The sequence below is a fragment of the Branchiostoma belcheri genome, unplaced genomic scaffold (assembly GCF_001625305.1).
Source record: "Branchiostoma belcheri isolate BF01 breed outbred unplaced genomic scaffold, Haploidv18h27 scaffold43, whole genome shotgun sequence".
NCBI lineage: Eukaryota > Metazoa > Chordata > Leptocardii > Amphioxiformes > Branchiostomatidae > Branchiostoma > Branchiostoma belcheri.
In genome coordinates, this window is record NW_017804054.1 from 1,490,148 (window position 1) to 1,517,278 (window position 27,131).

General features: G+C 43.8%; 2 protein-coding genes across 2 annotated transcripts; one reads left to right on the plus strand and one right to left on the minus strand.

The window, feature by feature from the left end:
• The first annotated feature begins 80 nt into the window (after nt 1-80).
• On the plus strand, nt 81-5,647 carry LOC109478319 (mitotic spindle assembly checkpoint protein MAD2A-like). The gene is made up of 5 exons (XM_019779808.1): nt 81-202; nt 980-1,126; nt 2,260-2,380; nt 3,841-3,944; nt 4,341-5,647. The coding sequence occupies exons 1-5, from the start codon at nt 127-129 to the stop codon at nt 4,505-4,507; spliced, it is 615 nt and encodes a 204-aa protein (XP_019635367.1). The 5' UTR covers nt 81-126; the 3' UTR covers nt 4,508-5,647.
• Nucleotides 5,648-17,102: 11,455 nt separating this feature from the next.
• LOC109478360 (neurogenin-1-like) lies at nt 17,103-19,292 on the minus strand. The gene is made up of 2 exons (XM_019779889.1): nt 18,849-19,292; nt 17,103-18,445 (listed from the first exon to the last, which is right to left on the minus strand). The coding sequence occupies exon 2, from the start codon at nt 18,412-18,414 to the stop codon at nt 17,653-17,655; it is 762 nt and encodes a 253-aa protein (XP_019635448.1). The 5' UTR covers nt 18,415-18,445; nt 18,849-19,292; the 3' UTR covers nt 17,103-17,652.
• Between the last annotated feature and the right edge of the window lie 7,839 nt (nt 19,293-27,131).

The following is a 27,131-nucleotide window of genomic DNA, read 5'->3' on the forward strand; positions in this document are numbered from 1 at the left end:
ATGCGAGATTTATATAGAATGATGGGAAATTAAAAATCGACCAATGGAACAGCAGTTGACATTATGGCGGTAAAGTTAGCCAATGAGAAGAGTTGTTGTGTCAGACGTGATTAGATTTCAAAGAAGATGGCGGGCGTTCTACAGGCAGCCAAAAACTCTATCACGTTAAAAGGGTCCGCAGAAATCGTGGCAGAGTTTTTCTGTGAGTATCACTTGTCAGGAGTGTACAAGAAACCACCATAGATCTTGTTAGCATCACTATTTTAAACGTCGATTCCAGGGTTTTTCTGTGAAACGACGATGAAGATATCCACATGGCAAATTTGGGGGAGGGGCAGTTGCTTTTATCATGCAACCCCCTTTTTAGTTTAGATTTCTCTGTCTTGCAATAGTTATGCTTTCCGTTTGCATTGACGTAGTTTCTGACGCACTTCCGTGGTGTGATAAAGGTGGAAATAATTAGAGATCATTTCAACTCAGACGGAAAACGCTGACTGAAATACTAAGCAAATTATCAAGACAAGTGTAGTGTAGCACGCAGTACTGCATACCGCCCATCAAACGATATTTCTGATGAAAGCGTCCGATCAAGGAGGTTTGATCCACAATTTGTTATATTATTCTTGTTCATAATAATCGGTATTTCTAGTGTCAAAAAGTCATACCCTTTCTACTGTACCAGTCAAATGCTTCCAAAATCATAAAGGCCCCATATAAATTTTGGCTTACAATAATTTATTGTGAAAAAAAATAATTACAAGGCAGATATACATGTAATCAATCCAGTTTGTGTAATAAAAACGTTTTAGATTTGAGATTAAATCTTTTCTTAAAAAATGACAATCCAGACAGACAGTTGTCTCTAATTATAGTAGAGGGTATAATTTTCCAAAATTTCAATTTTTCTAACGTTTTATTCTATTGACAGCCTGTTTCGATCAATAATGTTGTTTTGTGATGTTTGTTTGTTTGGATGTAGCGTATGGTATAAACTCCATCCTGTACCAGCGAGGTATCTACCCGCCGGAAACGTTCAGTCGTGTGCAGAAGTACGGCCTGACGTTATTGGTCACGACAGACAACGAGCTGAAGACATACCTAAACAATGTGCTGATGCAACTGAAAGGTTGGTCAATTGCTGTAGATAATATTTAGTTTAGTTATATATGTAATTATGCATTTAGAATGATTTTCTGCAAGCAATATATATGTGATGTATACATGCAACATACTGTAAATTTATTTTCTGATTAATATTGGAAATACATTATCGCATAAAAAATTATAAGGTTTTTATCCCACCACAATGTTCTGTCCTCCATTGTGTAACTACACTGTACTGTTGTTCGGAAGCCAAAATACTGCAAAATCCTGACTTTCACCATGACATGAAATTTAAAATGCTTCAAACTCCAATGAATTTACAAGTTCAGGGTCTTAAAATTCAAAGATGAACAGAAAAAGTAACTTGCAAAGTTCTCCAATCAAGGGTTGGTATCAGAGAAATGATAGATGCTTTACAGGATCCATCTTTACCCTGGAGACTTACTCCTACGTCCTAGTCAAGATGAAAGAGCCCTTGATCAAGTGGATAATGATGTTGGAAGGTATCCAGGAGAATAATAAATACCTCTGCATGGTGATTAAGATACAGAGAGCTGCAAAGCAGAATACATAAAGAGGTCAAAACTGGGTTAACAACTAGAAAACGTTGAATGGTGAATGTGAAGTAAGGGATCTTAGAAAACACTTTTTACTTTTGATGAGTTTTGGTTGTACCGGTAGTGTACAACCCAGAAAATAAAGGACTCATCTTTGGGCTCGTTTTTGTAGGTTTTATATGCCAAGGTATGAAATAGTGATTCAAGTGTGCAATTGTGGGGCAGTATATACATGTATAGAATACAACACGGTATATTCTATATCGCCCAAGGTATCAGCCTGACCGCAATCTGACTCAAGGGAGGGCCTGAACCGAGGGTGATAAGGAATACACCGTGTTGTATTCTATTTATGTAATACCCACTCAAGTAAACACGCCTTTCAAAGTTTCAATGCAAAATGAACCAATGTATGCATTCTGTATGAGAATTTTCGAAAGCAGCGCACATGGTTAGGGTGAAACACGCTCAAATCGCTATGGAAGCCCGGGCCGTACCGTAAAGTACTGTACCGTCAAGTACTTTAATCCACTGCCACTGTGGCCTCAAAAAGGTTACTAGTATGGAACTTTCTGGCTTTAATTTTGACCTCCTTCAGACTGGCTACTGGACAAGACTGTAGAGAAGTTGGTTGTGGTGGTGACAAGCATCGATACACAAGAGGTGCTGGAGAGATGGCAGTTTGACATTGAGTGTGACAAGACAATGGCAGAAGATAGGTGAGTACAAAGACATGTACTACTGATGAACAAGTCATTCTAATCTAACTTAAATATGCATGGCTCAAAATATCACATGCGTACACAGGATAGTGCAAGTAGAATGAGAGTGCAGGTATTTCTGAGGTCTGATTTTATATTTGGTAACAATTCTTAGGGCTATAGCATAGATTATGTGTATGCAACTCTTTCAAAATATAAATTAAACATTTGCAGTTACTAGATAGGTAAAAAAATACCGGATCTATGTTAGTTTATCTTGGTATACATGAACATGTTTTGTCTGTATCTTATCAGTATGCGGCACAGTGGGTGAATATTACATATGCCATTTTCTTAATGAGATCCAGTCTGGTTTGATGTAGTATCCCTGGTGCAATAAATATTTCTAGGAAAGTTTACCAAAAGCTTTTTGTACATTAACTCTTCCTCCACATTTTTGCGACCCCTTTATGACCTTTCTTTTAGCGCCCACAAAATTGTTTCCCCTTGGCCTTGCAAAATTACTGTTACTTGCAGTATTGTATTCACACCCACTTTTCTGGTAGTGTTTAACTAAATGACTACCCATCCCATATTTTGGAATACAAAATTACTACATCGATATTACATCCATGACTTGTGACTACGGAAGTGCAGAAGTTGAAAGGAGGAAAGCCTTGTGATTAAGAACGGCCTTGGTACGTCAGGATTTACGTCATAGCAATTTCATGTCACACAATGTTGTTTCAGGGCCTATATTAGATGGCATAACCTTGTCATTAGTCATAATGGCAGGTACAAAGGTCAGCAAATTGATAGTGGTGTTTCTGAGAGCTTTACTATGACTTGTGAACAGTAGTGACCTCTGTTGGCAAACAAGATGGAAAGGTCAGAAGTAACTACCTCATGACAGCTGTCAGTCATCCAATAGTACAACAAACTCCAGACAAACTCAGTTACAGAAGTCTGTGTAAGGCCATACTGATTTAATTTTATGGATGACATCCCCTGAAGACCCCCAAACTGGTGCGCGCGGGCAAATAAAAAAAGAATTCCAGCCAAAAAAGAATGCAGCTAAACTACAGGAACAAAGCTGGTATTGTGAATTTGCGGCAGTAGCACTAGCAGTACATGACAATCCGGCACATGCTGGCCTTTTGCAGCATTTATGAGTCAGTACTGTACTGGGTTCTTGACTTCCATGGAGCTTCGGCAGCTTGTCTGCTGTCCTGCATAGTTACCGCTGGCTCCCTATTGTCACTAAGCTACCATGGAAGCTACCAGGCACCAAGGTTTTTTAGAACAGGCGAAAATCAATGCGTGCGTGGATGTCATCCATAAAATTTAATCGGTGTGGACTAAGTCACTAACACAAACTCTCACTGTCCAGGGCTTTATGGGACCCTTCTCTCTAAAAAGCATTGGGAAGGCTGCTAGAAGTGTGTGATCTAGTCAGTTGCTGTATGTTTTGTGTGCAGTAAACCTCGGGAGAAACCACTGAAGGAAATCAATGATGAGATTAAGGCAGTGATACGGCAGATCACAGCGTCGGTGACATTCCTACCCCTGCTGGAGGAGAACTGTGAGTCTAACTCTAAAAACACTATCTGTCGTTACTTTCTGAATTGTATTGCATGATATATCTTTGGAAAGCTGCTTTGTTACCCTTTGTTACCCTTTACAATGGTGCCACATTTGCTATGAAGGGTTGAGAACCAGGGCTACTTATATTAGTTGGATGTAAAAAGAAATTTACCTTGATCATGTCCATTGTTTTTATCAGATTAGCACTGTGTCTTGTTACAATGTGTTCATGACAGGGGTTCCGAGTGGAAAAAAATAGGGTGTCCTACCAAAAAGTAGGGAGTCCAATTTGTTTTTATTTTCAGTACAGGGAATCCAAAAGACACCCAGACATCCCCTAGCTAAAAGCTTGTGTTGTGATGTGTATAATAATTTCTCTCCCTCTCCATCCCAGGTTCCTTTGACCTGCTGATCTACACAGACAAAGACCTGGAGGTTCCTGAGACATGGGAGGAGTCTGGTCCTCACTTCATCGCCAAGTCTGAGGAGGTCAGACTGCGCTCCTTCAGCACCTCCATTCACAAGGTGGACGCCATGGTCTGCTACAAGAACGCTGACTGAACAGGACTCTGTCTCTTCACATCTGCAGCTGTGGTCTCTTGTAATATATGGGGGGAACACATGGGCATAGAGTACTGCACCTGCACGAAACCCATAATGTATTGTGCATAGCACTTCGGTGGAATGTCTCATATAAGGTCTTGTTTGCATATACCCGGGTATATATGGTTAACATTCCATCTGTAGTTTCCAAATGTTATGTCAGAAAAGATATTGTCTGCAACAGGCAAAAATTTTTGATGCAACGTTGACCAAAAATCCAACGAAAATCGTGAAAAATCTGGGTTTTGCGCAGGCGCAGTACGTTCTGCTTATGGGGGTGAGGAATAGCCTGGTATCATCCTATACTAGCTCTGGTATGATCCTCTAATTGTAATAGGTTCCCTGCAGAATATTCTGCTACCTAGAGAAAATATTTTCATTCAGATACTTTTGTATTGGCCTAAGATATAAGGGCTCTGAACTATGGCTTCAAGTCTTGCAGTCCTTGGTTATGGGGCTCAAATACACATTCAGAAGTTCAATCCTCGTCTCTCTGCTTCAAACAATATTTGATACCCAAAATAATTCATGTTGTAAGAGTTTAAAGTTTAAACTTACTACAACAGATTAAACAGCTAACCGTCTAATTTAAGCATATTTTTCTGCAGTATCTTTAAGATTGATTATGACTGAACAGAAATCCCTGCTGCTGACTTATTCATGTGTGTATATGGGTTGATAGAAGTCAGCTGGTAGAAAATCACCTGTCAGTCCATAACTGAACTGCAGAACTTGTCAGCTGTTATATTCCTGATCTAGCCTAACAGTTATGGTGTCTGGCAGAGATATAGCTAGATTTGCTATACAATAGGATACTGTGGAATGGTTGCTGTTGTGTATTTATGCATCCTGTTGTAAAACAGCATCCATACCACTCTATGATGCCACCTAGCATCTGACTACTGAACTGCAATATGCATAGCACAGCAATAAATTTGCCCAATATTACTTAGCGATATAGTGATACAGCCATGACCAATGTGGGTTTCCTGAGTTCGTGACTGAAGCATCATTTTACCAAGACTGTACACATGTAGTATTATATCTATACCTTCAAAACTATTTTGTAGTTTCTATCAGAATAAACTTTTGTAAGATACTCATTTAATTTCCTTCATCTATAGTCTTTACCTTTTCTAATATGTCCATTCTGTTTTCAGTGATAAATTGTTAACTTAACTACAAGAAAACTGCCTGCTATGAATCATGTGAAAGCTAGTCGCTTTTCATAATATTTCGAAGCATTATGCAAACAATGCAACTTTTTTTTTACTTTCTTTCCCTGATTGCTTTTCATTAATGAAATTTTCTGAATGATTTACTGTATTTCCTTACACTTACAAATTTCGCTATTTTTGTCTCGAAAACGTTGCAACAGACATTTTGTTGATTTCGGCGTCAGAGAATTAAAGTGAGTCGTTTTAATGAAGACCTTCGAGTCCTACAACAATACAAACGGTCCGCTGCTCCGTGAGGGCCGAGGGTCAAACGCCACTTGTCTCCTTCTCTGAAAGGGAAATGACGGCCGTTTTACGCTCCGCCACCGGACTAAGAATGCATGATGGCGCGCTCTTGTTGCGCCGACTGGAGGAAACAAAAACGAAGACACGACATTGTTGTTGCAACAAAAAACGGCAGGTGGCGCTCACTCATGCAGCAAAAAAACAGGAATCACAGACTCCCGCTCGATATTTAGTAAACACAAACATTCTTTTCAAGAATTCTTGGTCTCACATGGAGCTTGTGAATTCGTAGAAACTCTGGGCCAAAGGTTCTAAAAGACTAGCGAATCTTTCCAACGATCTGGGACACAGTAGTGCTAGAATCATAAAATACTTTTGTATACGACGTTTTTCTTGTTTTAGTGCGCATTAATTTTGGTGTCCAAAGGCTGTCATCCATACAATGAAGTCAGTGTGGCCTGAACTAAGTGTGTATACCGGTGGACACTGTACACCAAACGGTTCCCAGAAAGTTGACAATACGTAACTACCTACAGGTAGAACCTTGATAGTTATCAGTACATTTCTGCCACGTGTCGCTTCTTATTCGATCGTTATCGTGTCTTTCGCTTTAATGCTACTTAAGTCACCTGCCGCTTCGTAATCCCATGTGAAAAAAGGAAGACCAGTTTTCCCAAAGTATCTGGATTCAGAGACAAGGTCATCGGGCATTCTATGTTTTATTGTTTTGTTCTCTTTCGTTCCATGTAGAATCTTTGTCTGGAACATATCAGTGAGGTGAATTTTGGAACATGGAGTATTTTGGACGTTTGTTTTGAAGTTTTTGAAGGACGAAAACAAGTGATGTGTACGAAAAATATCGGAAACGAGCATTGAAAATCGTAATCAGTCAATACCATTAGACAAACACGGAGTTCACTCACCTCTAGAAATGGCCTTGATAACGACAAAAATCGTTTAATAATAATGGACATATCATCTATAGATCTAATTGTTGCCTGGATAAAAAAGGAGGGTCCGTTAAATGAAGCTGAAGTACATTGAAGGTTGGCTCCCAGCGTACAACGTTTTGAAGTTTACTGAAGTGAATGAAATGTTATTTGAATGACTAAGCGGGGATCTGAATGGCATATGCTTACCACAGATACACGTCTGCGGTTTCACACACATTAAAAATCGCACTGGTATGGTAAGAAAACGAAGTTTTAGATTGGCTGACTTCACGGTATGCATCTGCATATTTCTCTTTTCGAGATAAGTGGCATCCCCCCCGGCCCCAAGAAAAAGGTCCCCATACTCTCCCTGTACGTATACAACGTTATGTCGATAGTTATTAGGCCACAGCAAGTAAATTTTATGGATGACATCCTCCACAGACTCCAAATATAGTGCGATAGAGCGAAAAAAACAAGGCGGGCCAATTTTTACATCATAAACCTTGTTAAACAAGAAATGATACCCATACGTTGTGTTGTGCTAAGTTTACTTTGAAAAATAAAGTTTTCAATCATCGTATGAATAGTTTTGATTCAGTGGGAACATCACAAAAGGAATGAAATATATCACTGCATCAAACTGCAACAAAACAATATATCAGAGCCTTCTCTTGTCTCCTCTCTTCATATTCTGCCATCCACGTTTCGGCATGGCGACAGATATCTTTACCCAATTCTTCCTTCAAAATCAGGCGAAAATTAATACGCGCGCTGATGTAATCCATAAACAGTACTTGCTGTGGCCATACATATACGTTAAGGCCGTCGTTATCTGAATGCCCTTAAGGTCGGTGACCTGAGGTTACCTGCTGACCTGATGTGACACATAATCTCACCTTAGTTCACCCCTCCCACCCGTGAACACACGCAGGGTCTTTGTTGTTTTATTAACGTGGGAAAGTCGGTTCCATGTCAAGGACATGTTTCTTTGTTCTACTTCATTTTCCTTGTATAAAATGTATTTCCAGGCGGAAGTCTAGCTTGTAGAAATGGTAGAATATCAAATCATAATAGAAAACTGTTTTTAAGTGGCGTCCTGGCGCAACGGTTAAAGCGTTGGACTCAGAACCAATAGGTCCCGGGTTCGATACTCACCGTGGCCCGACGTTGTGCCCTTGGGAAAGGCACTTTACGACTTCCCCACCTGTACGGTGGACTGACGCCCACCGAGCCTCCCAGGCTAATCTATCTAAATGTGTGCCAAAATCACACCACTGATTTGGTGCACCAATGTGTAAACATATGTACATTTGCCACCGAGATCCGTTATATTTTTTTCTACTTCATTTGCTTTGTATGATTTTTTTCCAGGCAGAAGTATTGTAAAAATGGCAACTTGAATATCAAATAAGTGAATAGAAAACATTTTTTGGTTGGTGGGTGAAACTTTCAACACAGAAAGAAATGACACAAGCAAATAATCCCCATTATCATTCACTCCCACATGCTGTCCGAGTTATACATTGTTATATATGTCTATATTCTATTACACCATACGATTTATGGCCATAATTAGTAGTTGTGCTTTGTCATAATTAGAAGCAGCGCTGTTGCGGTTTCTACCAAATCGGCTTCAGCTGCCGAGCCTCTTCCGTCCTCTCCGTAAATAGGACGAAAGGCAGAAAGAGACTCGGCAGCAAAAATCGGTTCGATAACCAGGCTCTACTAATGGAGGTTTAATAAAGCACCTAAACCAGGCGAGGTTTTTATCAGTAATTTGATTGTAAGCCTTGGATATCCCGACACACCTGTCTGTTGTTGTTACCTCTGTGTACATAGGTTTTGATTTAGGTGTGTCTGTCTGTGTGTTTGCTTGTGTTTCCGTAGTTATTTCCACATGCACGTCGGGGACACCGACTGAGAGGAAGTTAGATCAATGGTCCCAGAAAAGGTCATCTCATTTCCTATCATTTATTACCCTGCTATCTTTATGGCTGTACATGTTGTCGTACGGAAGCCAGTGGGGAAATGACAGCCAGTGGGAAAGAAACAGAATCAACGTGAAATTCTCAATAATGAATAAAACAAGAAATTCCCGGAATTCAAGATTTTCGATTCCTGTCATTGTTTTACGACGAGCTGGTATTGAACAAGTCTTTCCATCCCTTCAATATATATAGTGCAATGCAATTGATGAAGCCAGTAACAACGCACGGACATATATGACGATCAAGCTTCCAAATATTAGCAATGAGCTTTCAATAGAAATCGAAACCTCCTTGCTAATACAATGTACAAAGAGCTTTCACTAGATATAGAAAGCTCCTTGGTAATGTGTATATATATATACTTTCCGCAACTTGCGCAGAACAGACGGACACCTGTAGCGCGGATATTGCCTGCAGGTCACGTGCCGAGCATGGTGACGCACCAAAGCCCGCAGGACGTTTTGGAACATCGATCCAATTAAAATTGCCGTTCTATCTTGACTCCGGGACAATAGCTCTTATCGGATTCCTGTCGATCCTCAAAACGTTCCCACGGTATATCATATTTCAGTCTGCATAATTGATATTATGAAGTCGTGCGAAAGTTCGCCAAGATTGTCCGTCAAGTTCACAGAGAACTGAATGGAAGACTTCATCTCTTGTCTGTGGAATTTTATTCTATATGCATGTTCTTACCTGTTCCCTAGCCTCCACCAGGCCTTTCTACGGGAATACGGATCGTAGAAGTCGGCAAAAAGGAGAGTAAAAATTGATCAGAGGAGTCCGGCCGTGGGGAGGTAGTTTCTTTCCCTCCCCAGTCAAACCTCAAGGCGGCCAAACTTCCCTGTCAAACATTCTCCTATATATAGCCAGCGTAGTTAGTCTGGTAGAGACTACCTGTTCCCTGCAATGGCTTCTGGCAAATGCTTCTGGCAGGATGCCGGAAATAAGATATAGGAAATGAAATAACCTTTTCTGGAACCTTTAATCTAAGCGAGTATACCAATAGGATGACACCAAGGCAAACTTTTCAATTCATCAACCTCCAGAATCTTTAACTTTCATTTCCTTTATTTTCCCTGCTTTCTCACACTCCTTACTCTGGTCTTAGTTGAAAGTTTACTCGGAAACACGTCTGCACAGAGCCAAACATATGTACAGGCAATTACCTAGAAATCTGCGCAAGCATAATTGATCTGACGAAACGCCGTCAGTGACCTTTATGCAATTATCAAATTAAAAGCGACATTGGATGTTGCGGCGCACAAATCCACCGTCTCCCCTGCACAATAGATAATGACCGTATGTTTACATAACGTCTATGTTATCTGATAGCTGACTGGGACACTGCGTGGTCATGTTTTCCCACACCTTCCATACATATGTCAACGTTTAGGTGCACGATTACATTTTTTGTACGATTTGTATTTTTTTTTTCGGTGAGATCATATATAGCTACGACAGAACTGGCTTTCCACGTGGATATCTAGCAACATTTTCTGGTACAAGACATGCAGTTGAAATTTGCGAATCCACAACTGTTCCAAGAATGTCCTCAATTTGCTACCGTGAGCCTAATGTACGAATGAATGTGACTACGATTTTGTTTGTCATAGGATTTTCATTGCGGCTATATATATAGCTTTTTTTCTGGAACAATATAGCTAAACGACGTCAACCTGATGATCCGCGACTGCTCCAAGAATTCTGTCGTAAACCTCTCGTATGATCGGGTCCTTGTGGTAAGTGTTATCGTGTCGTCACGTGGAAAAACTATGGTGCCATGTCAACGAACTGTTCATCATGTGACTTCAAAGGCACGACGGTCTGCGCATGCAGCCGATTTCATATCTGTACGACCATTTTTGTCGTACAGCACAGTCGTAGAGAGGACGTGCGACAATACACCCACAACAGTCGTAGAACTGTTGTGGGTGAGGCAATTGTAATAAGATTACCACGACTAGCCATCGCTATGAAATTCCAAACCGTGGGTTTGGCTACGGGAAGGTACAACAACTTTATCATGCAGTTGTAAAACTTAATCGCATGGCGGCGCTCCTCTCTGTATCATAACCACTCGTACTTGTAGACCGAAGCATACAGTGGGTTTTCCATCTAGATAAAAGAGAGAACAAGAGCTCTCCAGGACATGACTGGTGCCACGGGCCGCTAACACGCGTGACCAGGCCCTTATTGTTCGCACTGCTGCAAGAGGCCGGGGCCTTGGCCCACTGCATATCCATTAAACACTGTTCCACACAATTGAACACTTCTTGAGAATTACCAATTCAAAACATGCAATTCCAAGAGGCTATAGGAGGGTGACCGTTAAGTTTTACCTACTAGTATGGCTGACACTTCTTGTTTGATATTAGTACTCATTTCTATAGCTAGAAAACGTCTGTTTTAATTTGAAGTGTAACGCTACTAAAACACAGAGAGAAAATAACATAATTTTCCCATATTCTCTTCCTTTTAAAAGACAAGGTCAAAGATGACTCTTGCCTATCTGAAACTACATGTACATTTGCTCGGCTGAGTTCGGAGCTTTTATTGTTTGCTACATTTAATTACACTGCTAATAGCGTGTAATCTTAGCATTTGCTGACTAATATAGCTCGAGTGTACTTGTATATTCGGCGGCTGTAAAGAGTAAATACTTAACGGGATCTGAGCTGATGCTACGAGCACGAAGCCATAATTGATTGTGATTCTGTTCTAGTTCATCATTGTATTAGCGATCTTTGGCCACCTGTTTGGCCAAGGATTTTCTATTCAATTTTGTTATATCGGTTTCGTATCATTTAATTTATTTTACTAGTATAAAACTAAGTATGTTCATTTAAACCCCTTGCTAAAACCTAAAGCGTAGGGCAGAAAATTTGTGTTAAGTCTATGTTTTATCGGTGCTATTCTTTGGTGGATCATGATTAATACTATTCTAAAATATGGAAAGTCTGAGAAAAGACGAAAACACTCAGTGGTTCCATCCATTGGGTGAAAATTGCCCGTTTTGTGTACTGAATTCTACAAGAGAAGCTGTCCGCAGAATTTGAATATAATAAGACGGGCCTGCTGGGGGAATGAAAGAGCGGGTTTCCTCTATTGTTGTCCTGCTTTTTGTCATCGTAAGTAGGGCGGAAATTATCACCGACTCAAAGAAGTGTCCCCGAGGAATACGGTTTTTGTAGCTCTCCAAAAAAGGTACTAGAACATACATGCATACTAGAGACGTCTGATGCATTGTAACGTTTGATCAACTTACTCTCCAAGCAAAGGTTTGGGTTTTGGCTTATTTTTTTGCGTGTTTTTAGGCTTTTATCGGGGTTTAATTTCTTTTTTGCACTGGGATTTTTTTACGCCAACCCAACCCAACCTTGCATGCAAAATAAGAAAACCCGATAAAAAAAGCCTAAGCACACGCCAGAAATAAGCCAAAACTCAGACTTCTGCTTGGAGAGTATGATCAGCTATGAGGAGTTTTTACATTCGTAGGAAGGTCGTCGACCGATTTAGAATATTCAAGCAGGTTGTCACAGAATGAAATGCCTATAAGGATCTTTCAGCAAAAACAAGACTGAGGCTGAATCTTGCAGGACACATGTACAACTATCCCAGTTTGAGATACAACGGTCGCATGACGTAACACGACCAGGCCCTAAGCTTACTAACGGGTGTACAGATTTAGAAAAAAATCAGAATCCTGTATACAATCAGGACACGAAAAATACGCTCAATTTGGAGGCTAGTTTTACCTCCGCTTTTCAACAACAACTATATGTATTATCTGATTATGAATATTAGAGGACGGAAAGTCAATTTTTTTAATAGCAAGAATCCGTTAGCGTGACTAACGGATGTGATTTCATTTTTACACAAAGCATATTTACCAAATGCCAAACAAACTTCCAAACGGACGTCGCTTAAACAGTTGTTTGCTAACGGCCCGGCGTCAACTGTTGAATAAACAAGATTGACGTAAAAGCACTCAGGCCATGTGTATGTCTGTATCTGTCGTAGGACCATCGCGTTCGGTTGTGTGTTTTCTTCACACTTCGCTAGGTCTGGAGATGAAATAACGCTGCATAAGAAAACACTGCATTTCCCTGAGGACATCAATATACAAGTTCTGAGAGACAGCAATTCTCATTGGTCGCTATGGTGATGAGATTAACGCTCTGAAACTCGCCATTTTGCTTTTGTGATTCCGGGTGTCATCAGAGAGTCGGGGGGTAAGTGGGGAGAGATTTTATGGCAGGCCGTTTGTCCCGGGTAGGCACGCGCTTGGGGGCCGGCCGCTGACCCTTGAAATAACGGCCGGACGCCGCCGGGTTGTACATAGACAAACAAAGCCGACAAGCGCTGAGCACAAACTTTAGAAACATGATCAATCATCCTGGAGACGCTACACTTCAGAAACTTTCCCCCAAAAATCAGTGTCTCCGTGAAATAAACAAAAAAACATTCCACCTAGGCGGTAAAGGAGTGACCTGTTTTATATGATTTTTAATATTAGTAGGACGTCCAGATACCCTCCCGTATTTAACATATGAAGTCGTTAATTTGAACTCGGTAAAATGACAACTTCTTTCTTATTCTGAAATTGAAACATGTGCCTTTAGTGTCGGCCAAATGACTGTCGTTTGAAAATGACGTGATCTTCAGTAAAAAATACCTAAGCAAAGACTTTCCCGGCTAAAAGTGCAAAATGTAGAAAATAAAACGATGTGACCCTCGGGTCACCAGTTCACTCGGGTCAATTAATTCAAAGCGATTTATTACCCCCAATAAACTAATCAAGAAAATCCCCGCATTGCTCAGACCTTAATGAGGTATTGCTTGGATTGCTTCCACAAGTAGCTGTGAATGACCTCCCCCCACACCCCCAACAACGGAACATTGAGCTGTTCCCTGCCCCCACTACAACTTGAATGACCTGACACCTAACCGCCAAATGCCCCCAAATTGACCCGTGAGGAAAGTCCATATAGTTCGTGTGGTTCTGTGGGACATGGCGGCAGAACGTGTTGGAGATTAGAAACACGAAAGATTTTATCATTGCCGTTGTTGGTGACTAGAAGGGACACGAGAAATCAAACTTTTGAAGCATGTTTTGTGTTAAATATCTTTTGAATGATACAAATTGGGAATTCTTTCATTTTTTTCAATGAGTTGCAACCATCCAGACGGCAAACAATGACTTCTAGCTACGAAGGAAAATAAGATATTTTCTTTGTTTTCGAGAGTCTATATCACTAGTTTCAAGTGTACGTACTTTAGTTTGCAGAAATACAGCATTGTCTGGTGAATGTTGTCACTAACTTTTTTTAGGATCCGCACTGTATGCTCTAGTGATTTACACAATGCTGACCAACTGCGTTGTAAAAATATAAATGTCGAATGTTCGTTCCTTTGTTGTTTTTGTTGTTGTTGGTATGACCAAAATCTGAAGCTAGCGAAGATTTCTTGCGCCTTATTAAGTGTGTCCTCTTTTTCCAAACCGTTTTGAAATAAAGTCTGGAATATTTGTTGATTGGTTGTTGTGGCATTCTTGGGAATATTACTAGGCCAATGCCTTCTCTTCCGTCACGCACTCGATGACCAACGACCACTGAATATTTGTCGGGATTTGACCCGTGCAGCCTTGTACTTGAATGACCAGCGGCGCGGCGGATTTTCCGGTTCATTCCGTCTGCAGGTGCTGACACCGCTGTCCGGACGGCTTGTATGATCCGGACATACCAGGCTACCCGGCATGCTGAGCGGGCTGAGTGGGCCGCCGTCACGCCGCGTTTGGGCTTTGTCGTGCGGAGAAAGAGCCGCAGAGGGGGAGCTGGTTGGTCGGCGGGCGGGAGTGGGCCCGGCAGGGACCATGCTGGGGGCCGCTGCCCGACACACGAGAACTTCATTCAGCTATACCATTATTGACCTTCGTAATAACACCTTCGGGACGCCTGCGTTTTACCTACCGGTGAAACAAACTTTGGAAAGTCTCGACTTGGACATTTTACGACGTAACTGTTTGTTTTGAATTACTAAAACGTATAATTGGGGCGCAGCTGAATAAAAACACAGTGTGAAAATGTTGAAAGGTTGTACAGTAAGTTGTAAAGTATTCGCTTGACCGGAGTTCCATCTAGAGTGCTCATTCTCATCATTACCGAAAAGTGTATTAGTATAGCATCGTTTCAACACAAAATACACATCTTCCAAAAATCGTCCCTTTTCCCTCAGAAAAGTTTTCATTGAGACGCCATCTTGTTTCAGACGACCCAGACGCAGAAGAATATCGGGAAATTCAGCCGCATAATAAGCGTGAAAACCACGGACGGAGGCGAAAAGTGGATTAATTGTGCTGAGAAAGGAAGCCATATAAATTGAACCAGCGAGGTGACTTTAATTTGTGCCCTTTCTTCCTCTAGTTGGGTGACAATGAATGGTGGCAGCCCTTGGAGGTCCTCCATTATTATTCCACCGCAATTGTTCTCGGGCGAACAATAGGAATGGGGCTGATTTATGGCTCCATACTTGGAGCTTTTTTTAGGGATTCCAGTTTTGCAAAACAATGTAAGTTCATTTACAGCACGTTTAGTTGTCGATCCTTCAGCACTGCAGGCGTGAAAAACATCCGTACGAGTTGTTGAAAATTCGTGTATTTTCTCATGATACCCTCCTAGAACAATACATGTACATGCAGTTCCCAATCATACAGTATCATACAGTACGGTCACTTCTATGCGAGATGTATTTGAACAAACGTGATTTTGGCTACGAGTGCACAAAATCTACGCAGCACACTGGCAATCGATTTTCGAAAAGATTTCCGTAACTGGTTTCTCAAAATCACGATGCTTTCTCCCACGGTCTGCCTTCTAACTCCATGTCTCTACATATAGACCATGTTTCAAAAGACATGGTCTTTGTTAAGACAAATAAAGTTTATGTTTTTGGTGAGTTCCGAGGGTTAGGACATTTTAACTCTTTGTGTGCGTGTGTCACTCAGTGCTGTTCATAAACGGGCTCTCTAAATGTGTGAATCAAACTATGGAGATCACAAAACAGGTGGTTGTATAGAAAGAGAAAAAAGAAACACGTTTTCGAGCGATGGTGACGATTTTCACACCCAGTGGCTAGCCCTCCCCCCTATTCTCTGGTGACAGGTTCACGCCTGGGTGACATAATATCCACACGGCGGCGCGTGGCAGCTGGACTGGCGATAGTCTTGACCAAGCGTGACCACTGTTATTGGTCATTTCGGCATTTATCCCCAAATATTCTACACAAATTGAAAAACGTTTCTTAAATTCTGCGTATCAGTGAGTTTAATATTCGTGCGTACGTGTGAAGTTTGGTAACGGTAGGGCAGAGAGGAAAGGTAGCACGTTGTTTGCGGAAGTGTTCGGACATTGACCGAATGGTCGCGGTGACAAATATGCGACTTCCGTCACGACACACGCGCGGCTTGCCTCCCGGCACGTGCCCTAAGACAACAGAGGAAAGGGCCTCAGACCATAGCCTGGTATCCAGGCCTATATTTTCTCTTCGAACGGCTTCAGTTCTCTCTATTTTTTTAACGTGGACTGGAAATGGCTGCTCTGGACAGAAATAGGCCGGAAACCAGGCTCAGACCACAGGTCATCTATCTAAGATTTCTCGTCGTTTACGTTATCTTTATAGTCTGAACAAGCGTCACTTTACTGGGTGTTTTCACTGTTCATATAACGTTATGTAGTTTTAACACCACCAACGCGGATACAAGAGTACAACGATGGAACTGAGAATTGACTTTTCTGTTGGGCTGTCAACTCTTTTTTGTTACATTATACTATTAAGTTAACGGCTCTGTAGGATATCACATATTTTAGACGTTTTGCGTGTATTTCAAGCTGCTCTATCTATGAACATTTTGCAGTGGTGTAAGAAGATACGATCATTGGTTCACATGAGCGAATAACCAGTTATTCCGGGTGCTCTACCTGAGCACGTAATGTGTATTGACACTACACATCGCATGGTGCGGTACCGGTCTGTTGGGTCGACTAGCAGGGACCACACAAAGAACTTTCACTCAAGTCGTCTACCAGTAACTTTCTCCAACTCTTCAACTACCTGTAACGCTAGCTACCGGTAAACGTAACACCAATACAAACAAAGATGTAGCGTTCATTAAAAATCATATTTTATTCTGGAGTTTTCTCACCAGATAGATTTTTACATGGAAAGACATGGTAACAAAGCGGGCTAGCCCGCCAGATCTAGAAAACATTGGTCGCTTGTAGCTATCTCCTATATACTATCATGATGCGGTCATTGGTAAGAAATAGATTTTTCACAGAGGATCTTACGAAAGCTATAGGGGGATACGGTATTATTTACAGAGTATATTTCGAGAATTCTCTTACGTTATCTCCCTGAAAATCTTAGCAAAATACATTCTTCTTACAAAAATTCATACAATTTGTCTTCTGTCATTCAATTTACAAAGAATTCGTTCTAAAACAGCATTTTGTGATGGCTATCGTTGTTTGAGTTGTAGGGACGTTTTAGCTTGAATCAGATATCGACATATGAGAGCGGTAGGTACAATCTTGTCTAGCATCTATGTATGGGAAATTACCTTGATCACTGAGGCATGGGCGCCCTTTGTGAAGAACGTTACTGTGGAATGACGGTTTGCTATAGTTACGAGAGTTCTTTTCTCTACCATAATGCCTTTATGGTGAAGGGTACATGTACGAGTCGGTTTCAGAGAGTTCAGAACACAATGAGCCGTTCGGGGTCGTGCTAGGGTCACTGAGCGGGGCTGAGATCCATTGTCCGTCGGGCCTCCAGGACGGCCCACCCGCCCAGGGAATGTTCATGTTCTCGAGACCGCTGCTCGGCGCGAAGAGGTTCGGCATGGCCTGGATCTGTGCGGACGGGTCTCCGCCCGCGTCCGCTACCTTCAGCATTTCCGACAGGGCCCAGATGTAGTTGTGCGCGAAGCGGAGCGTCTCGATTTTCGTCAGTTTCGTGTCGTCGGGAAACGTCGGCAGGACCTCGCGGAGCTGGTCCAGCGCGCCGTTCAGGTTGTGCATGCGGTTTCTCTCCCGGTCGTTGGCCTTGCGACGCCGCTGTTTCTTCACCTGAACCACCGCCTCCTGGCTCTTGGGCTTCTGCCGCGACTTGTGGGACCGTTTGCGCTTGGTGCCCGTCGTCTTCTCTGCTTTGTTGTTGTCGGTCTTGCGAGCGGGGGCCGCCCTCGGCTGACGCCCGGTTTTCTTCTCCGACTCCGTGTCCATGACATCCTCGGACTGGTACTCGGGAGTGCTCGGGAGGCAGTCCGTGTACCGGACCTCGGCCAGGCTCGGAGAGGGCGAGAGGGTAGGCGGGCTGGGCGAGTGGAAGTCCGCCGAGCAGTAGGAGTAGGGCGAGCCGGGGTGGGTCTCCATGTCGTCTCCCGGGCGGGGGAGAGGGGATAGGGCGCCGTCCGACATCTCTGCTTGGTACGCTTATCAAAAAAGTCGTCTGCAGAGAGAGGAAGAAAAATACGTCAGAATATGTGTGGACAAGAGAACAAACACGGAAACAGTCCGCCACCTGCTCAAAAAGGCGGAAACGAGTAGTCCGTGTACTCCAGGTTATAATTGCACTTCACTGACTTGTTGAAACAAAGAATATTTCTGTACTCACTCTCCATTACACTGAAATACAAACACACAAAATATTGCACTGCCTCTAGGTACATTTCTACATCACGTCGTTACCAATGGTATCTATGACAGACATTTTGAAAGGTAAATTGTCTTGTAGGTTCAAATTTAGACACCAAGCATGCATTACGACCAAACCACCCACGTAATTGTATAACTCTAGATCAGTAAAGTAGCTAAAAGCTATTTGCTGTTACTAAAAGATGCCGGATGCTTACCGAGCCGAGAGTGAAGCCTTGTCGTTGGTGGAGGTTCTTTCACCGGAAAAACGTTGGCGTAACAAAGTGGTTTTGCTTCCGTGGTCTGAAGTGCAGCGGGCACGCGTTGACTGTCAGTCGGGAGCCGCCGGTGTGTCCTGTCGTCTCCGCCGCGCGTGTGTGTCTCGAGCCGGGCCCCGGTGCTGTTTATATACCCGTCCCCGACAATGCCACTCGCCTAACAAAGAATTAAACTTTGACCATCCTCCCCCCTATTATCAGATCACGCTAAGTGATCGTGTATACATATGAATAAGGGTGAACGCTTCCACAGGGCAGCCCCCCTTGTCAACAATACCTCCGCGCCACCAAGGGTCTCCTCTCCACCAATGAGAGGGCAGAAGTTTTGTTCTTGGCGCGGTTACCGGGTGAAATCTCCTTCAAGCAGAAGCTATTAGTGCATTAATGATCTCAGCGTGAGCGGCTATTACTCTGTCCTTTGTCACCCTTGGGATGAAAAGACCACCAGTCCTAATCTGTCCTGAGTATTCGTGTGCCCGAATTTTCCGCCCCACGTGTGCGCCACCGTCCCGCTCATTCTGTCCTTTAAACCACCCTTCAAAATATAACCTTAAGTCAGGACCAAAACTTCCTCCTATACATTTCTAAATCTTTTTTTTCTTCTTATTGAATAAACATTTCTTTCTTCACTCCTTGACCTTCGTGCCAGGGAGCAGGCAGTACTCTACAGTGACAGTGTTTATAAAGTCTAGAAGTGGCTGACACCATACATGTATATGTGTGTCGGGCTTTGGCTATTTTCGTCGCGTACTCAACTACAAGCAGCATTCCGCGGTTTGATTTTAATTTTTCGGCTGATTTTTTGGTGAAACGGTAAACAAAAGGGTGTTGAGGAGGGCCGTGAGTGTGTGGGGAGGGGAGGTGGGCGGCTGGCTCGCGCCGGTCTGCGGTGGCACGCGCCAGGGAAGCGGCAAAGTCCCCGCCGTACCCCCGTGCCAAAAGGCTGCAGGTGATCTGTGTACACAGCCCAGTGCGCATGCGTGCTAAGAATAAAAGCGCGTAGTTTAAAAGTTTGAGAAAGTTGTCGGGTGGGCGGACCAGTCGCGGCGGGCGGCGGGCGGGCGATGCGGCTCCGTTCCGCTGCCGTAACTCGGGCCAGCGCCTACGGCGGGTGAATTTTCCCTGCCTCGCTGTTTCTAGCTTGTGTAATTGCACTTGAAAGCAGGCCTGGAAAGGGCACACTTCCCAAACAAACCGACAACAAAGCCGACAAGGCCGGGTGCCTAATAATCCACCCATCCACCTGGTCTTTGCCATTTACAGAACCAATAATAAACACCATCCTTTTCATGTCTATTAAATTCTGAGCTTAATTAGAGGTACTTTACCTATATTAATCATTTATCGAGCGCTCTTGTGGCGTCAAGTCCGTTCCACCTGTCGCTTGGGCCGTGGAGCGGGCTTTGTTCGACGAGCGCGTGGCTCCAAAGAAAATCGCTATTGAATGATAATTTTGACCGGGTTTCTACGGCAACCTTCACCACTTGTTTGCCGTACCGAGGCGAGGGAAGGAGCGCTATTGATAAAATCTACGGCTGCGCCTTTTCCCCGCTCCGACCCGGGCCGGCTGGGCGTCGCGTCCCGTTGATCGTATCGTCCAACAGCGCCAAAAAATAGCTAGAAGTTTACTCTGTTGCATGGAAATCGACGCCTAAGTGTGTTCAAGTGGTTTGTACTAACTTTTTCTGTTTGCTTTTGGCACTTCTAGGCTACATCTGGCTTCGCCTAGAACTGCAAGCACGAGGTCTGTGCTATTGTCTGCGTCGGTCGCTCACAAAAACAATGGTGCGACCAAAATTGAGGTCCGCTTCAACTTGGGCGCGTGTTGCCCACATTGTCCTGTCGTATAATATGCACCGGAGAGAACAATAATGACTTTGTGTTCTGCATACAAGTATATTTTGCAAAATAGGGGATAATATGGGCTTTGAAATCACATACACGCCATATGCCATTGCTTTCGCAATCTTTGCTTTTTGATGTCTATCGCTTGGTGGCCGTCACCAAAATGAGCGTCGCCTGCCTTGCCCTATACCTACGGCAAATACGCCCCGCATTTTTATCGCAGCGTTGTGATGTTGTTTGGAAGCACACTAAGTGGGCAGATATCCTTGAAGAGCGTTATTCATCTAGCTATCACCTGGTCCCGATAGCGGAAAGCGGTCCGGAGCAATTGAGGCATTGAGATTGGCGGCAATTGTGGGGAGAGACGCGGGCGCTCTGTTGTTCGAGGCGGCTGGCCCCAAACGCGTGCCAGTCGCCGCCTCTTGACAGTCCCGACGCGAATAGACCGGTGGTCGCGCTGCCCTTCAGGTGGCTGTATTGTCCTCCTTTGTTCTTTAGCCTGCACTTGGTGTTTGGAAAAGGCCAATAGACCAGCGTGGTACGCCTTGAATCAAAGCGGCGCGCTAACAAGAGGGCCTGGGCGGGCGGGCACAGCACGACCACCCGGCCGTCACCTGCTCCGTGATGTCAGACGTGCCAAAACCACTGTTCGTATTCATTTATCCGCCGCTGCGACTCTTGTGTGATGGAAATGTGGGCTCAACAACAACAGGGCGATGAGATGAAATAACGGGGCGTGCTTTTCATTCCCACTCATCAAGACTCGACCCCCAATAACATCATAACAATAATTCCACATACCCTACACCGACGAGCCAAGTTCACACGCACACACACCACTTCACATCTCCACCCTACCCAGACTTACCGCCCTTAAGTTCTTAGCCATGTAATTGTTTCACCTTTTATTCTGCTATTCAGCCTTCCTCTTGACAACAAAGAAAAACACAATCCACCTCTTTATAAAAACTCGCCGGGCGTTTAGTCTAGGCTGAGGCCGCCAGGGTTTCCCGTCGGTGACGTGCCCTGCCTCCCGGGCCGCTGAAGGTCGGACACACTTCTCTCTACCGCACGGGCTTCTGTAAAGACTCGTACTGTCTTAGGCATACATTATGAAGATGTGCGGCTGTGTACTGTCATTTTGTATCACGGAAGTATGCGGCTAAACTACCGGTTGGACGCGAGGGAGGTACAGAGGGCCCCAAGAGGTAGTTATGGCGATTCGGCATGGACTATTAATTAGACGGTCTGATTTCGAGGAATTGAGGCACCCCAGCTGCATGCAAAAATCCCATTCATTCCTCGGAATTCAAGCAGGGGATTTGCCGGGTAGGTTGCCTGGTTACTCCCCTTTCATATCCACGTAGCGACACCTTCGTCTATATACTGTCCTGAACTACAACAACATTTCATCGACATTACCAGCAAGCTAGTAGAAAGGAGTGAATGGATCAGTGATTTAACGTAAAGGCTCTACGTTCTTCCCAGCAAGTACTTAGCTACTGAATAGGGTACCAAGGACAGGTCACTTGGAGATCATGCTGATCGGAAAAAACACAGTCGTTTAAGAGCTAGTTGTTACGGCCTGTTCTGTTGAATCAAGATAAGCATCCACCTGTCTGGGCGTGGTTTAAATGACTGCTATCGACAGGATATAGATCTCCTAATCCAGCTGGCTTCGTCGTAATCTACTTGACGTAACACCAAAATCTCTGCTAATCCATCCACTATCATCACAAGACAGTGCCATGGCAAGAGGGAACGTAAAGCACTCTGAACTTTTGTCTGAAGTTGCTGTACAAAGGTATAAAAAAGAAAAGAAATCCGGGGCCTGTCGATTTAGCGGAGTCTTTTCTGGACGTAGTTTAACTGAACGTCCTGAATGCTCTCCTCATATGATTTCTGTATACTGTATGTAGATATATTCTGTCTACCTGTAGGTATGATATACTCGAACCATCAGAAACTAACTATAAGTTGGCGATGTGTCAGTGGCAGAGAGAAAGAGAGAGGGAGTGAGGGATAGAAGGAGAGACATAGGAGATAGAAAAAAGACGCAGATAAGACTTAATGGCGCCTAAATGAGTTCGCAAATGTATATCTTAACGGCAATTAATACTTAATCACAATTTTTTAGAGTGCAAGCTATAGAAGTGCACTTCAATGTATACATCGTGACCATGTTATCACTGCCCTGGTCTAAGACCAACTTTCTGTGAGTTTGACTCAAACTTTGGAAATAAACCTACTGGTTCACGACATATCTAAATGATAGTAAAAGATGAGGCAAAGACTTACGCCTCTCAATTTGATGGACACGGTACTCAAAGACGACCTATTGCATAGAAACTACTCCCAAACAAAACTGACCCACATCGTCTCTCCCAGGCCCTTTCCATATACCCTGCCTGTGTGAATTCTCCATTGAAACATCGAGAATGTGTCGTTTTGTTGTCCCTTTCTACTCTTAAATCGCAGCCGCCGTTCGGTCAGCCGGCTGGGTCTTGGTCCAGTATTCTCTCATCACGTGGCACATTGTCCTGGCTGTGAGAAAGGCTTGAAAGGCCTGAATGGAGGACCTCCCGTCCGCCCAGCCCCGGCCTCACGACCCCTGTACTGTAGGAAGACGTGGTATTATAGCCGTTCACGGGCTGAGGGCCTGGGATGACCCGTTCAGACGCGCGGTTGAACAGCCTCCCCTACGGGTTGTCGCCCTGAGGTGGGCGGCAGGGGCGGCCCGCGGCGCGGGGTGAGGACCTTTGGTCTCTCCGGCAGGTGCGGGGCCGTGCTCGCGGTGGCCACTCGGAGGAAGGGCTACAAGGTCAAGCATTATATAATGAGGCGCGGGGAACTCAATGAAAGGGAAGAATCTGAAGGAAGTGTATAGCTTGAAAGGTGGGCGAGGAAATTGGTCATGTCACTCGGCAGGGTGCGGCCAACAGGATTAAATCTTCCAGTCTGACAATACAGCAAAGTGTCAACACGTGCCTTTCTTCTCCTGCTTTTCTTAGGGGATTCATTTCTCTTCTTCTCTGCATTCTCTTCCTCCCTCATTCTCCCACCACTTATCCAGCCTCCTCCGTGAATCTCAAACATTTATCTAATACATTCTCATATTCTTCATCCTATTGCTTTCAACGCCACTTGTATTTTAGTATTGATAGTGCCTCTCGCTTCGAAATTTGCTGTTGTCGCCATCTCGTCGAATCAGTCATTGTGACAGGCAGGCACATCAATTCTATCACTGTGACAGACAGGCACATCAATTCTATCCCTGTGACAGGCAGGCACATCAATTCTATCACTGTGACAGTCAGGCACATCAATTCTATCCCTGTGACAGGCAGGCACATCAATTCTATCACTGTGACAGTCAGGCACATCAATTCTATCACTGTGACAGGCAGGCACATCAATTCTATCACTGTGACAGGCAGGCACATCAATTCTATCACTGTGACAGGCAGGCATATCAATTCTATCTCTGTGACAGGCAGGCACATCAATTTTATCTTCTGACGTTCCCTACAGAAGGAAGGTGTCATCACGTGTCTAGCTTTGTCGGGAGAATCAATGAGAACAATACCGCCAAATGGACATCACTCAGTGTCCACTGACGTGGTCAGTAGGTGATAAATTGTCCGTGACTGTCGACTGACCCTTCCCATGACCAGACGATTTGCTAAACACGTGATTTAAAAAAAAGATAACTGTGAAAATGTCCTCCAAACTATTAAGGATAGTAAAACCTCCAAAATCCGAGATGTATATATACACAAAAATGCTTCTAGTTTCCAAGTAGGTATTCAATGTCAATAACATACAACACTTTTCTCTTAACCGTCACATCTATCAACTTGTTAACTTTTTAGAGCGTTCAGAACTTCTCAAAAGAAGGAAAGGGAAAATGCCTCCCAAAGATGGCGTGTGTTTTCGCGTGCACGCCACTTCAGTGTCAACATCCAGCTTGTAGGTTTGACCGTTACCCTTGGAAGCATATTGTCCTCCATCATGTGCGTGTCGCTGCCCTGTACAAGGACACATCGCACGGTAGCGTTCCACGGACTTCGCTTCCACCTGTCACATTCTGTCTGCATCACCGTGTGTTTTTGTATGCGTGTGTGTATGGCTTTGGTTGGATATTTGGGTTGCGCCTGCCCTGAATACACAATGAGCTGGGGACGCTAAGGCACAGTCGGTGTACAGGCACTGTTTGGCGACAATGTTCGGCTACCAGAGGACCAATGTCATCCAATATGACCTTGCACCCGCATTTACGGTAGCGTCGACCAAACAACTTCCCGCGTGTCTAAATTATCGTCTGCGGACATGAAAGGAACGGTGTTTGCAAGGTCCTCAGAAATTGGGCATCTTCTTGTCAGCTTTTCACACAAGGTTGGCCGGGGCTGCGCGGCTTTTGACGCGGTGAAGAATGCGCTGGGTGTCGCGAGGTCAAGACGTGTGTGCCGAGCAATGGGTTTTGTTCGCTACGGGTGTCATTGTTTGCCCGCGCCATTGTGCTCTTGTCAGACAATTATTTGAAACTTTCCCGGAAAAATACTCCAGGATAGCGCTATAGAAACGGTCGGTTTCTAAACCCATGTCACGTAACGGTGAAAATTTTGCGCGTTGGTAAAAGACGCTGTCGCGTTTTACGTACCTCCAAGACGAAAAGGAACAAAGCTGTTAGCAAAATCTACACAAAAATACAGTAGGAGTACAATTGACACACGACGCAGCGTCTCACGTGTCAGATACATGTATCTTTGCAACTCGGCTCCAAATCTCTCCTTTTGTTCCGTGTAAAAACTATTAAGAGAGCGCTGATCCGATTGGTGAATACAAAGACCACGCGGTTAATCGTTCCGCGTGCTTTTAGCTGTGACCAACTTCTTTCCGTTGTATATGTTTGCGTCCCAACTCAAGTGGCTTGTGTGGATGGAACGCTTTTGTCCCCATCTATCAAGCCCTCCATTAGAAAGCATTAAAGAACAGGACCACGTTTTCCCCTTCCACAGGAGTGTTTGGTTGGCTCGCGTGGAGTCCCCCGGACTCTTCCATCTCTGTCACGGCGTGGGTAAACACGCGTTAACATAAGAAAAAGAGCATCCACTCATTCGGCTATCCATAAAACGCACCACAAACAAAAAAGATCCATTGCTCTACAACAAAATCAAGAAGCGACGCTCATCATCTAACGACGCTTATAAAATATACCACACTAGCTTGCGGGAATGTATGTCTATTGTAAAACACGGAGTTTCCGGAAGCAGTGGTTTCTCAATAGATAGATTTCGGCTGGCTAGCAGTACATTATATGGATATTTTCGGTCAGTTTTTCAGTTGTATTAAAATAATGTTTCAATTTTTGATGTAGTTTGTATGATGTATGTCTAACTCCAGGAAGACTAGCTACATACTTGTCTGTACTTGTATGGTTGCTATTGGAGGAAAGAAAGCACCCAAAGAAAGTTTCTGTAGCACATTGTGCTGATATCTTACCAAAAGGAGGAACCACAAGAAGGAACCCTCAAGGGATATACAAAGACAAAACATTTAACTCCTTAATTGGTAAGAAAACAGAGAAGACGTCGCGCGGTCTACCTGAAGTGTGTCAATTAGTGGTGCATATGTACAGGGTACATTACGCTACATTACAAGATAAGGACGTACAAGCTCGGTTTGCCTTGCTGTCTCTTCAAGTACTTAATTCTTGATAGCGAGGATGATAAGCGGCTTGTGCCACTCATGATGTGTTCTACAGTCAAATAGATTCGACGCGACGAAGGTACTGAATAGGAATGGGCGGAAGATTTAGAATTGATTAGAAAGGGAAATACGGTTTGGGTAAAAGCTAAGCTTTCGCGACTCTTTCTCTCTCTATCTATCCATCTGTGCCTGTCTGTCCGAAGTTTCTGTCTCTATCTTCCACTCTTTTTCTCTCGATCTCCTCTTTGTCTCTCACTCTTTCTCCCTCACTCTAAGTGATCCACAACGTCCCACAGAAGAACCAAAAGCTTTGGAATTCCCTACCACAGGATATTGCAACATTAAGGATAGACGCAAATTTAAGAACTGTGTCAACCGCCACCTCAGCAATACATGTCAGCGTCCGTGAGACAGCTGCTAAGCTGAGACAATGAATATAAAAACACTCTCTTGTCTTCTCTTCTTCTATCTAGCGTGGGTAAGTTCTTTAACCGGGCCTTGAAAGGTCAACGGTCAGACGACTTTGTCAGCCGGCATGATGTATTTAGATGTATGGGGCTGTGTCGTAACAGGTGGTGGAACGGTTGTGTCGACGTTGTTCAAATAGTCCAACCCTTCCACGAATGCTTTGAAGTTTGCAGTGAGACTAACGCTGGATTCTCGCTGCTA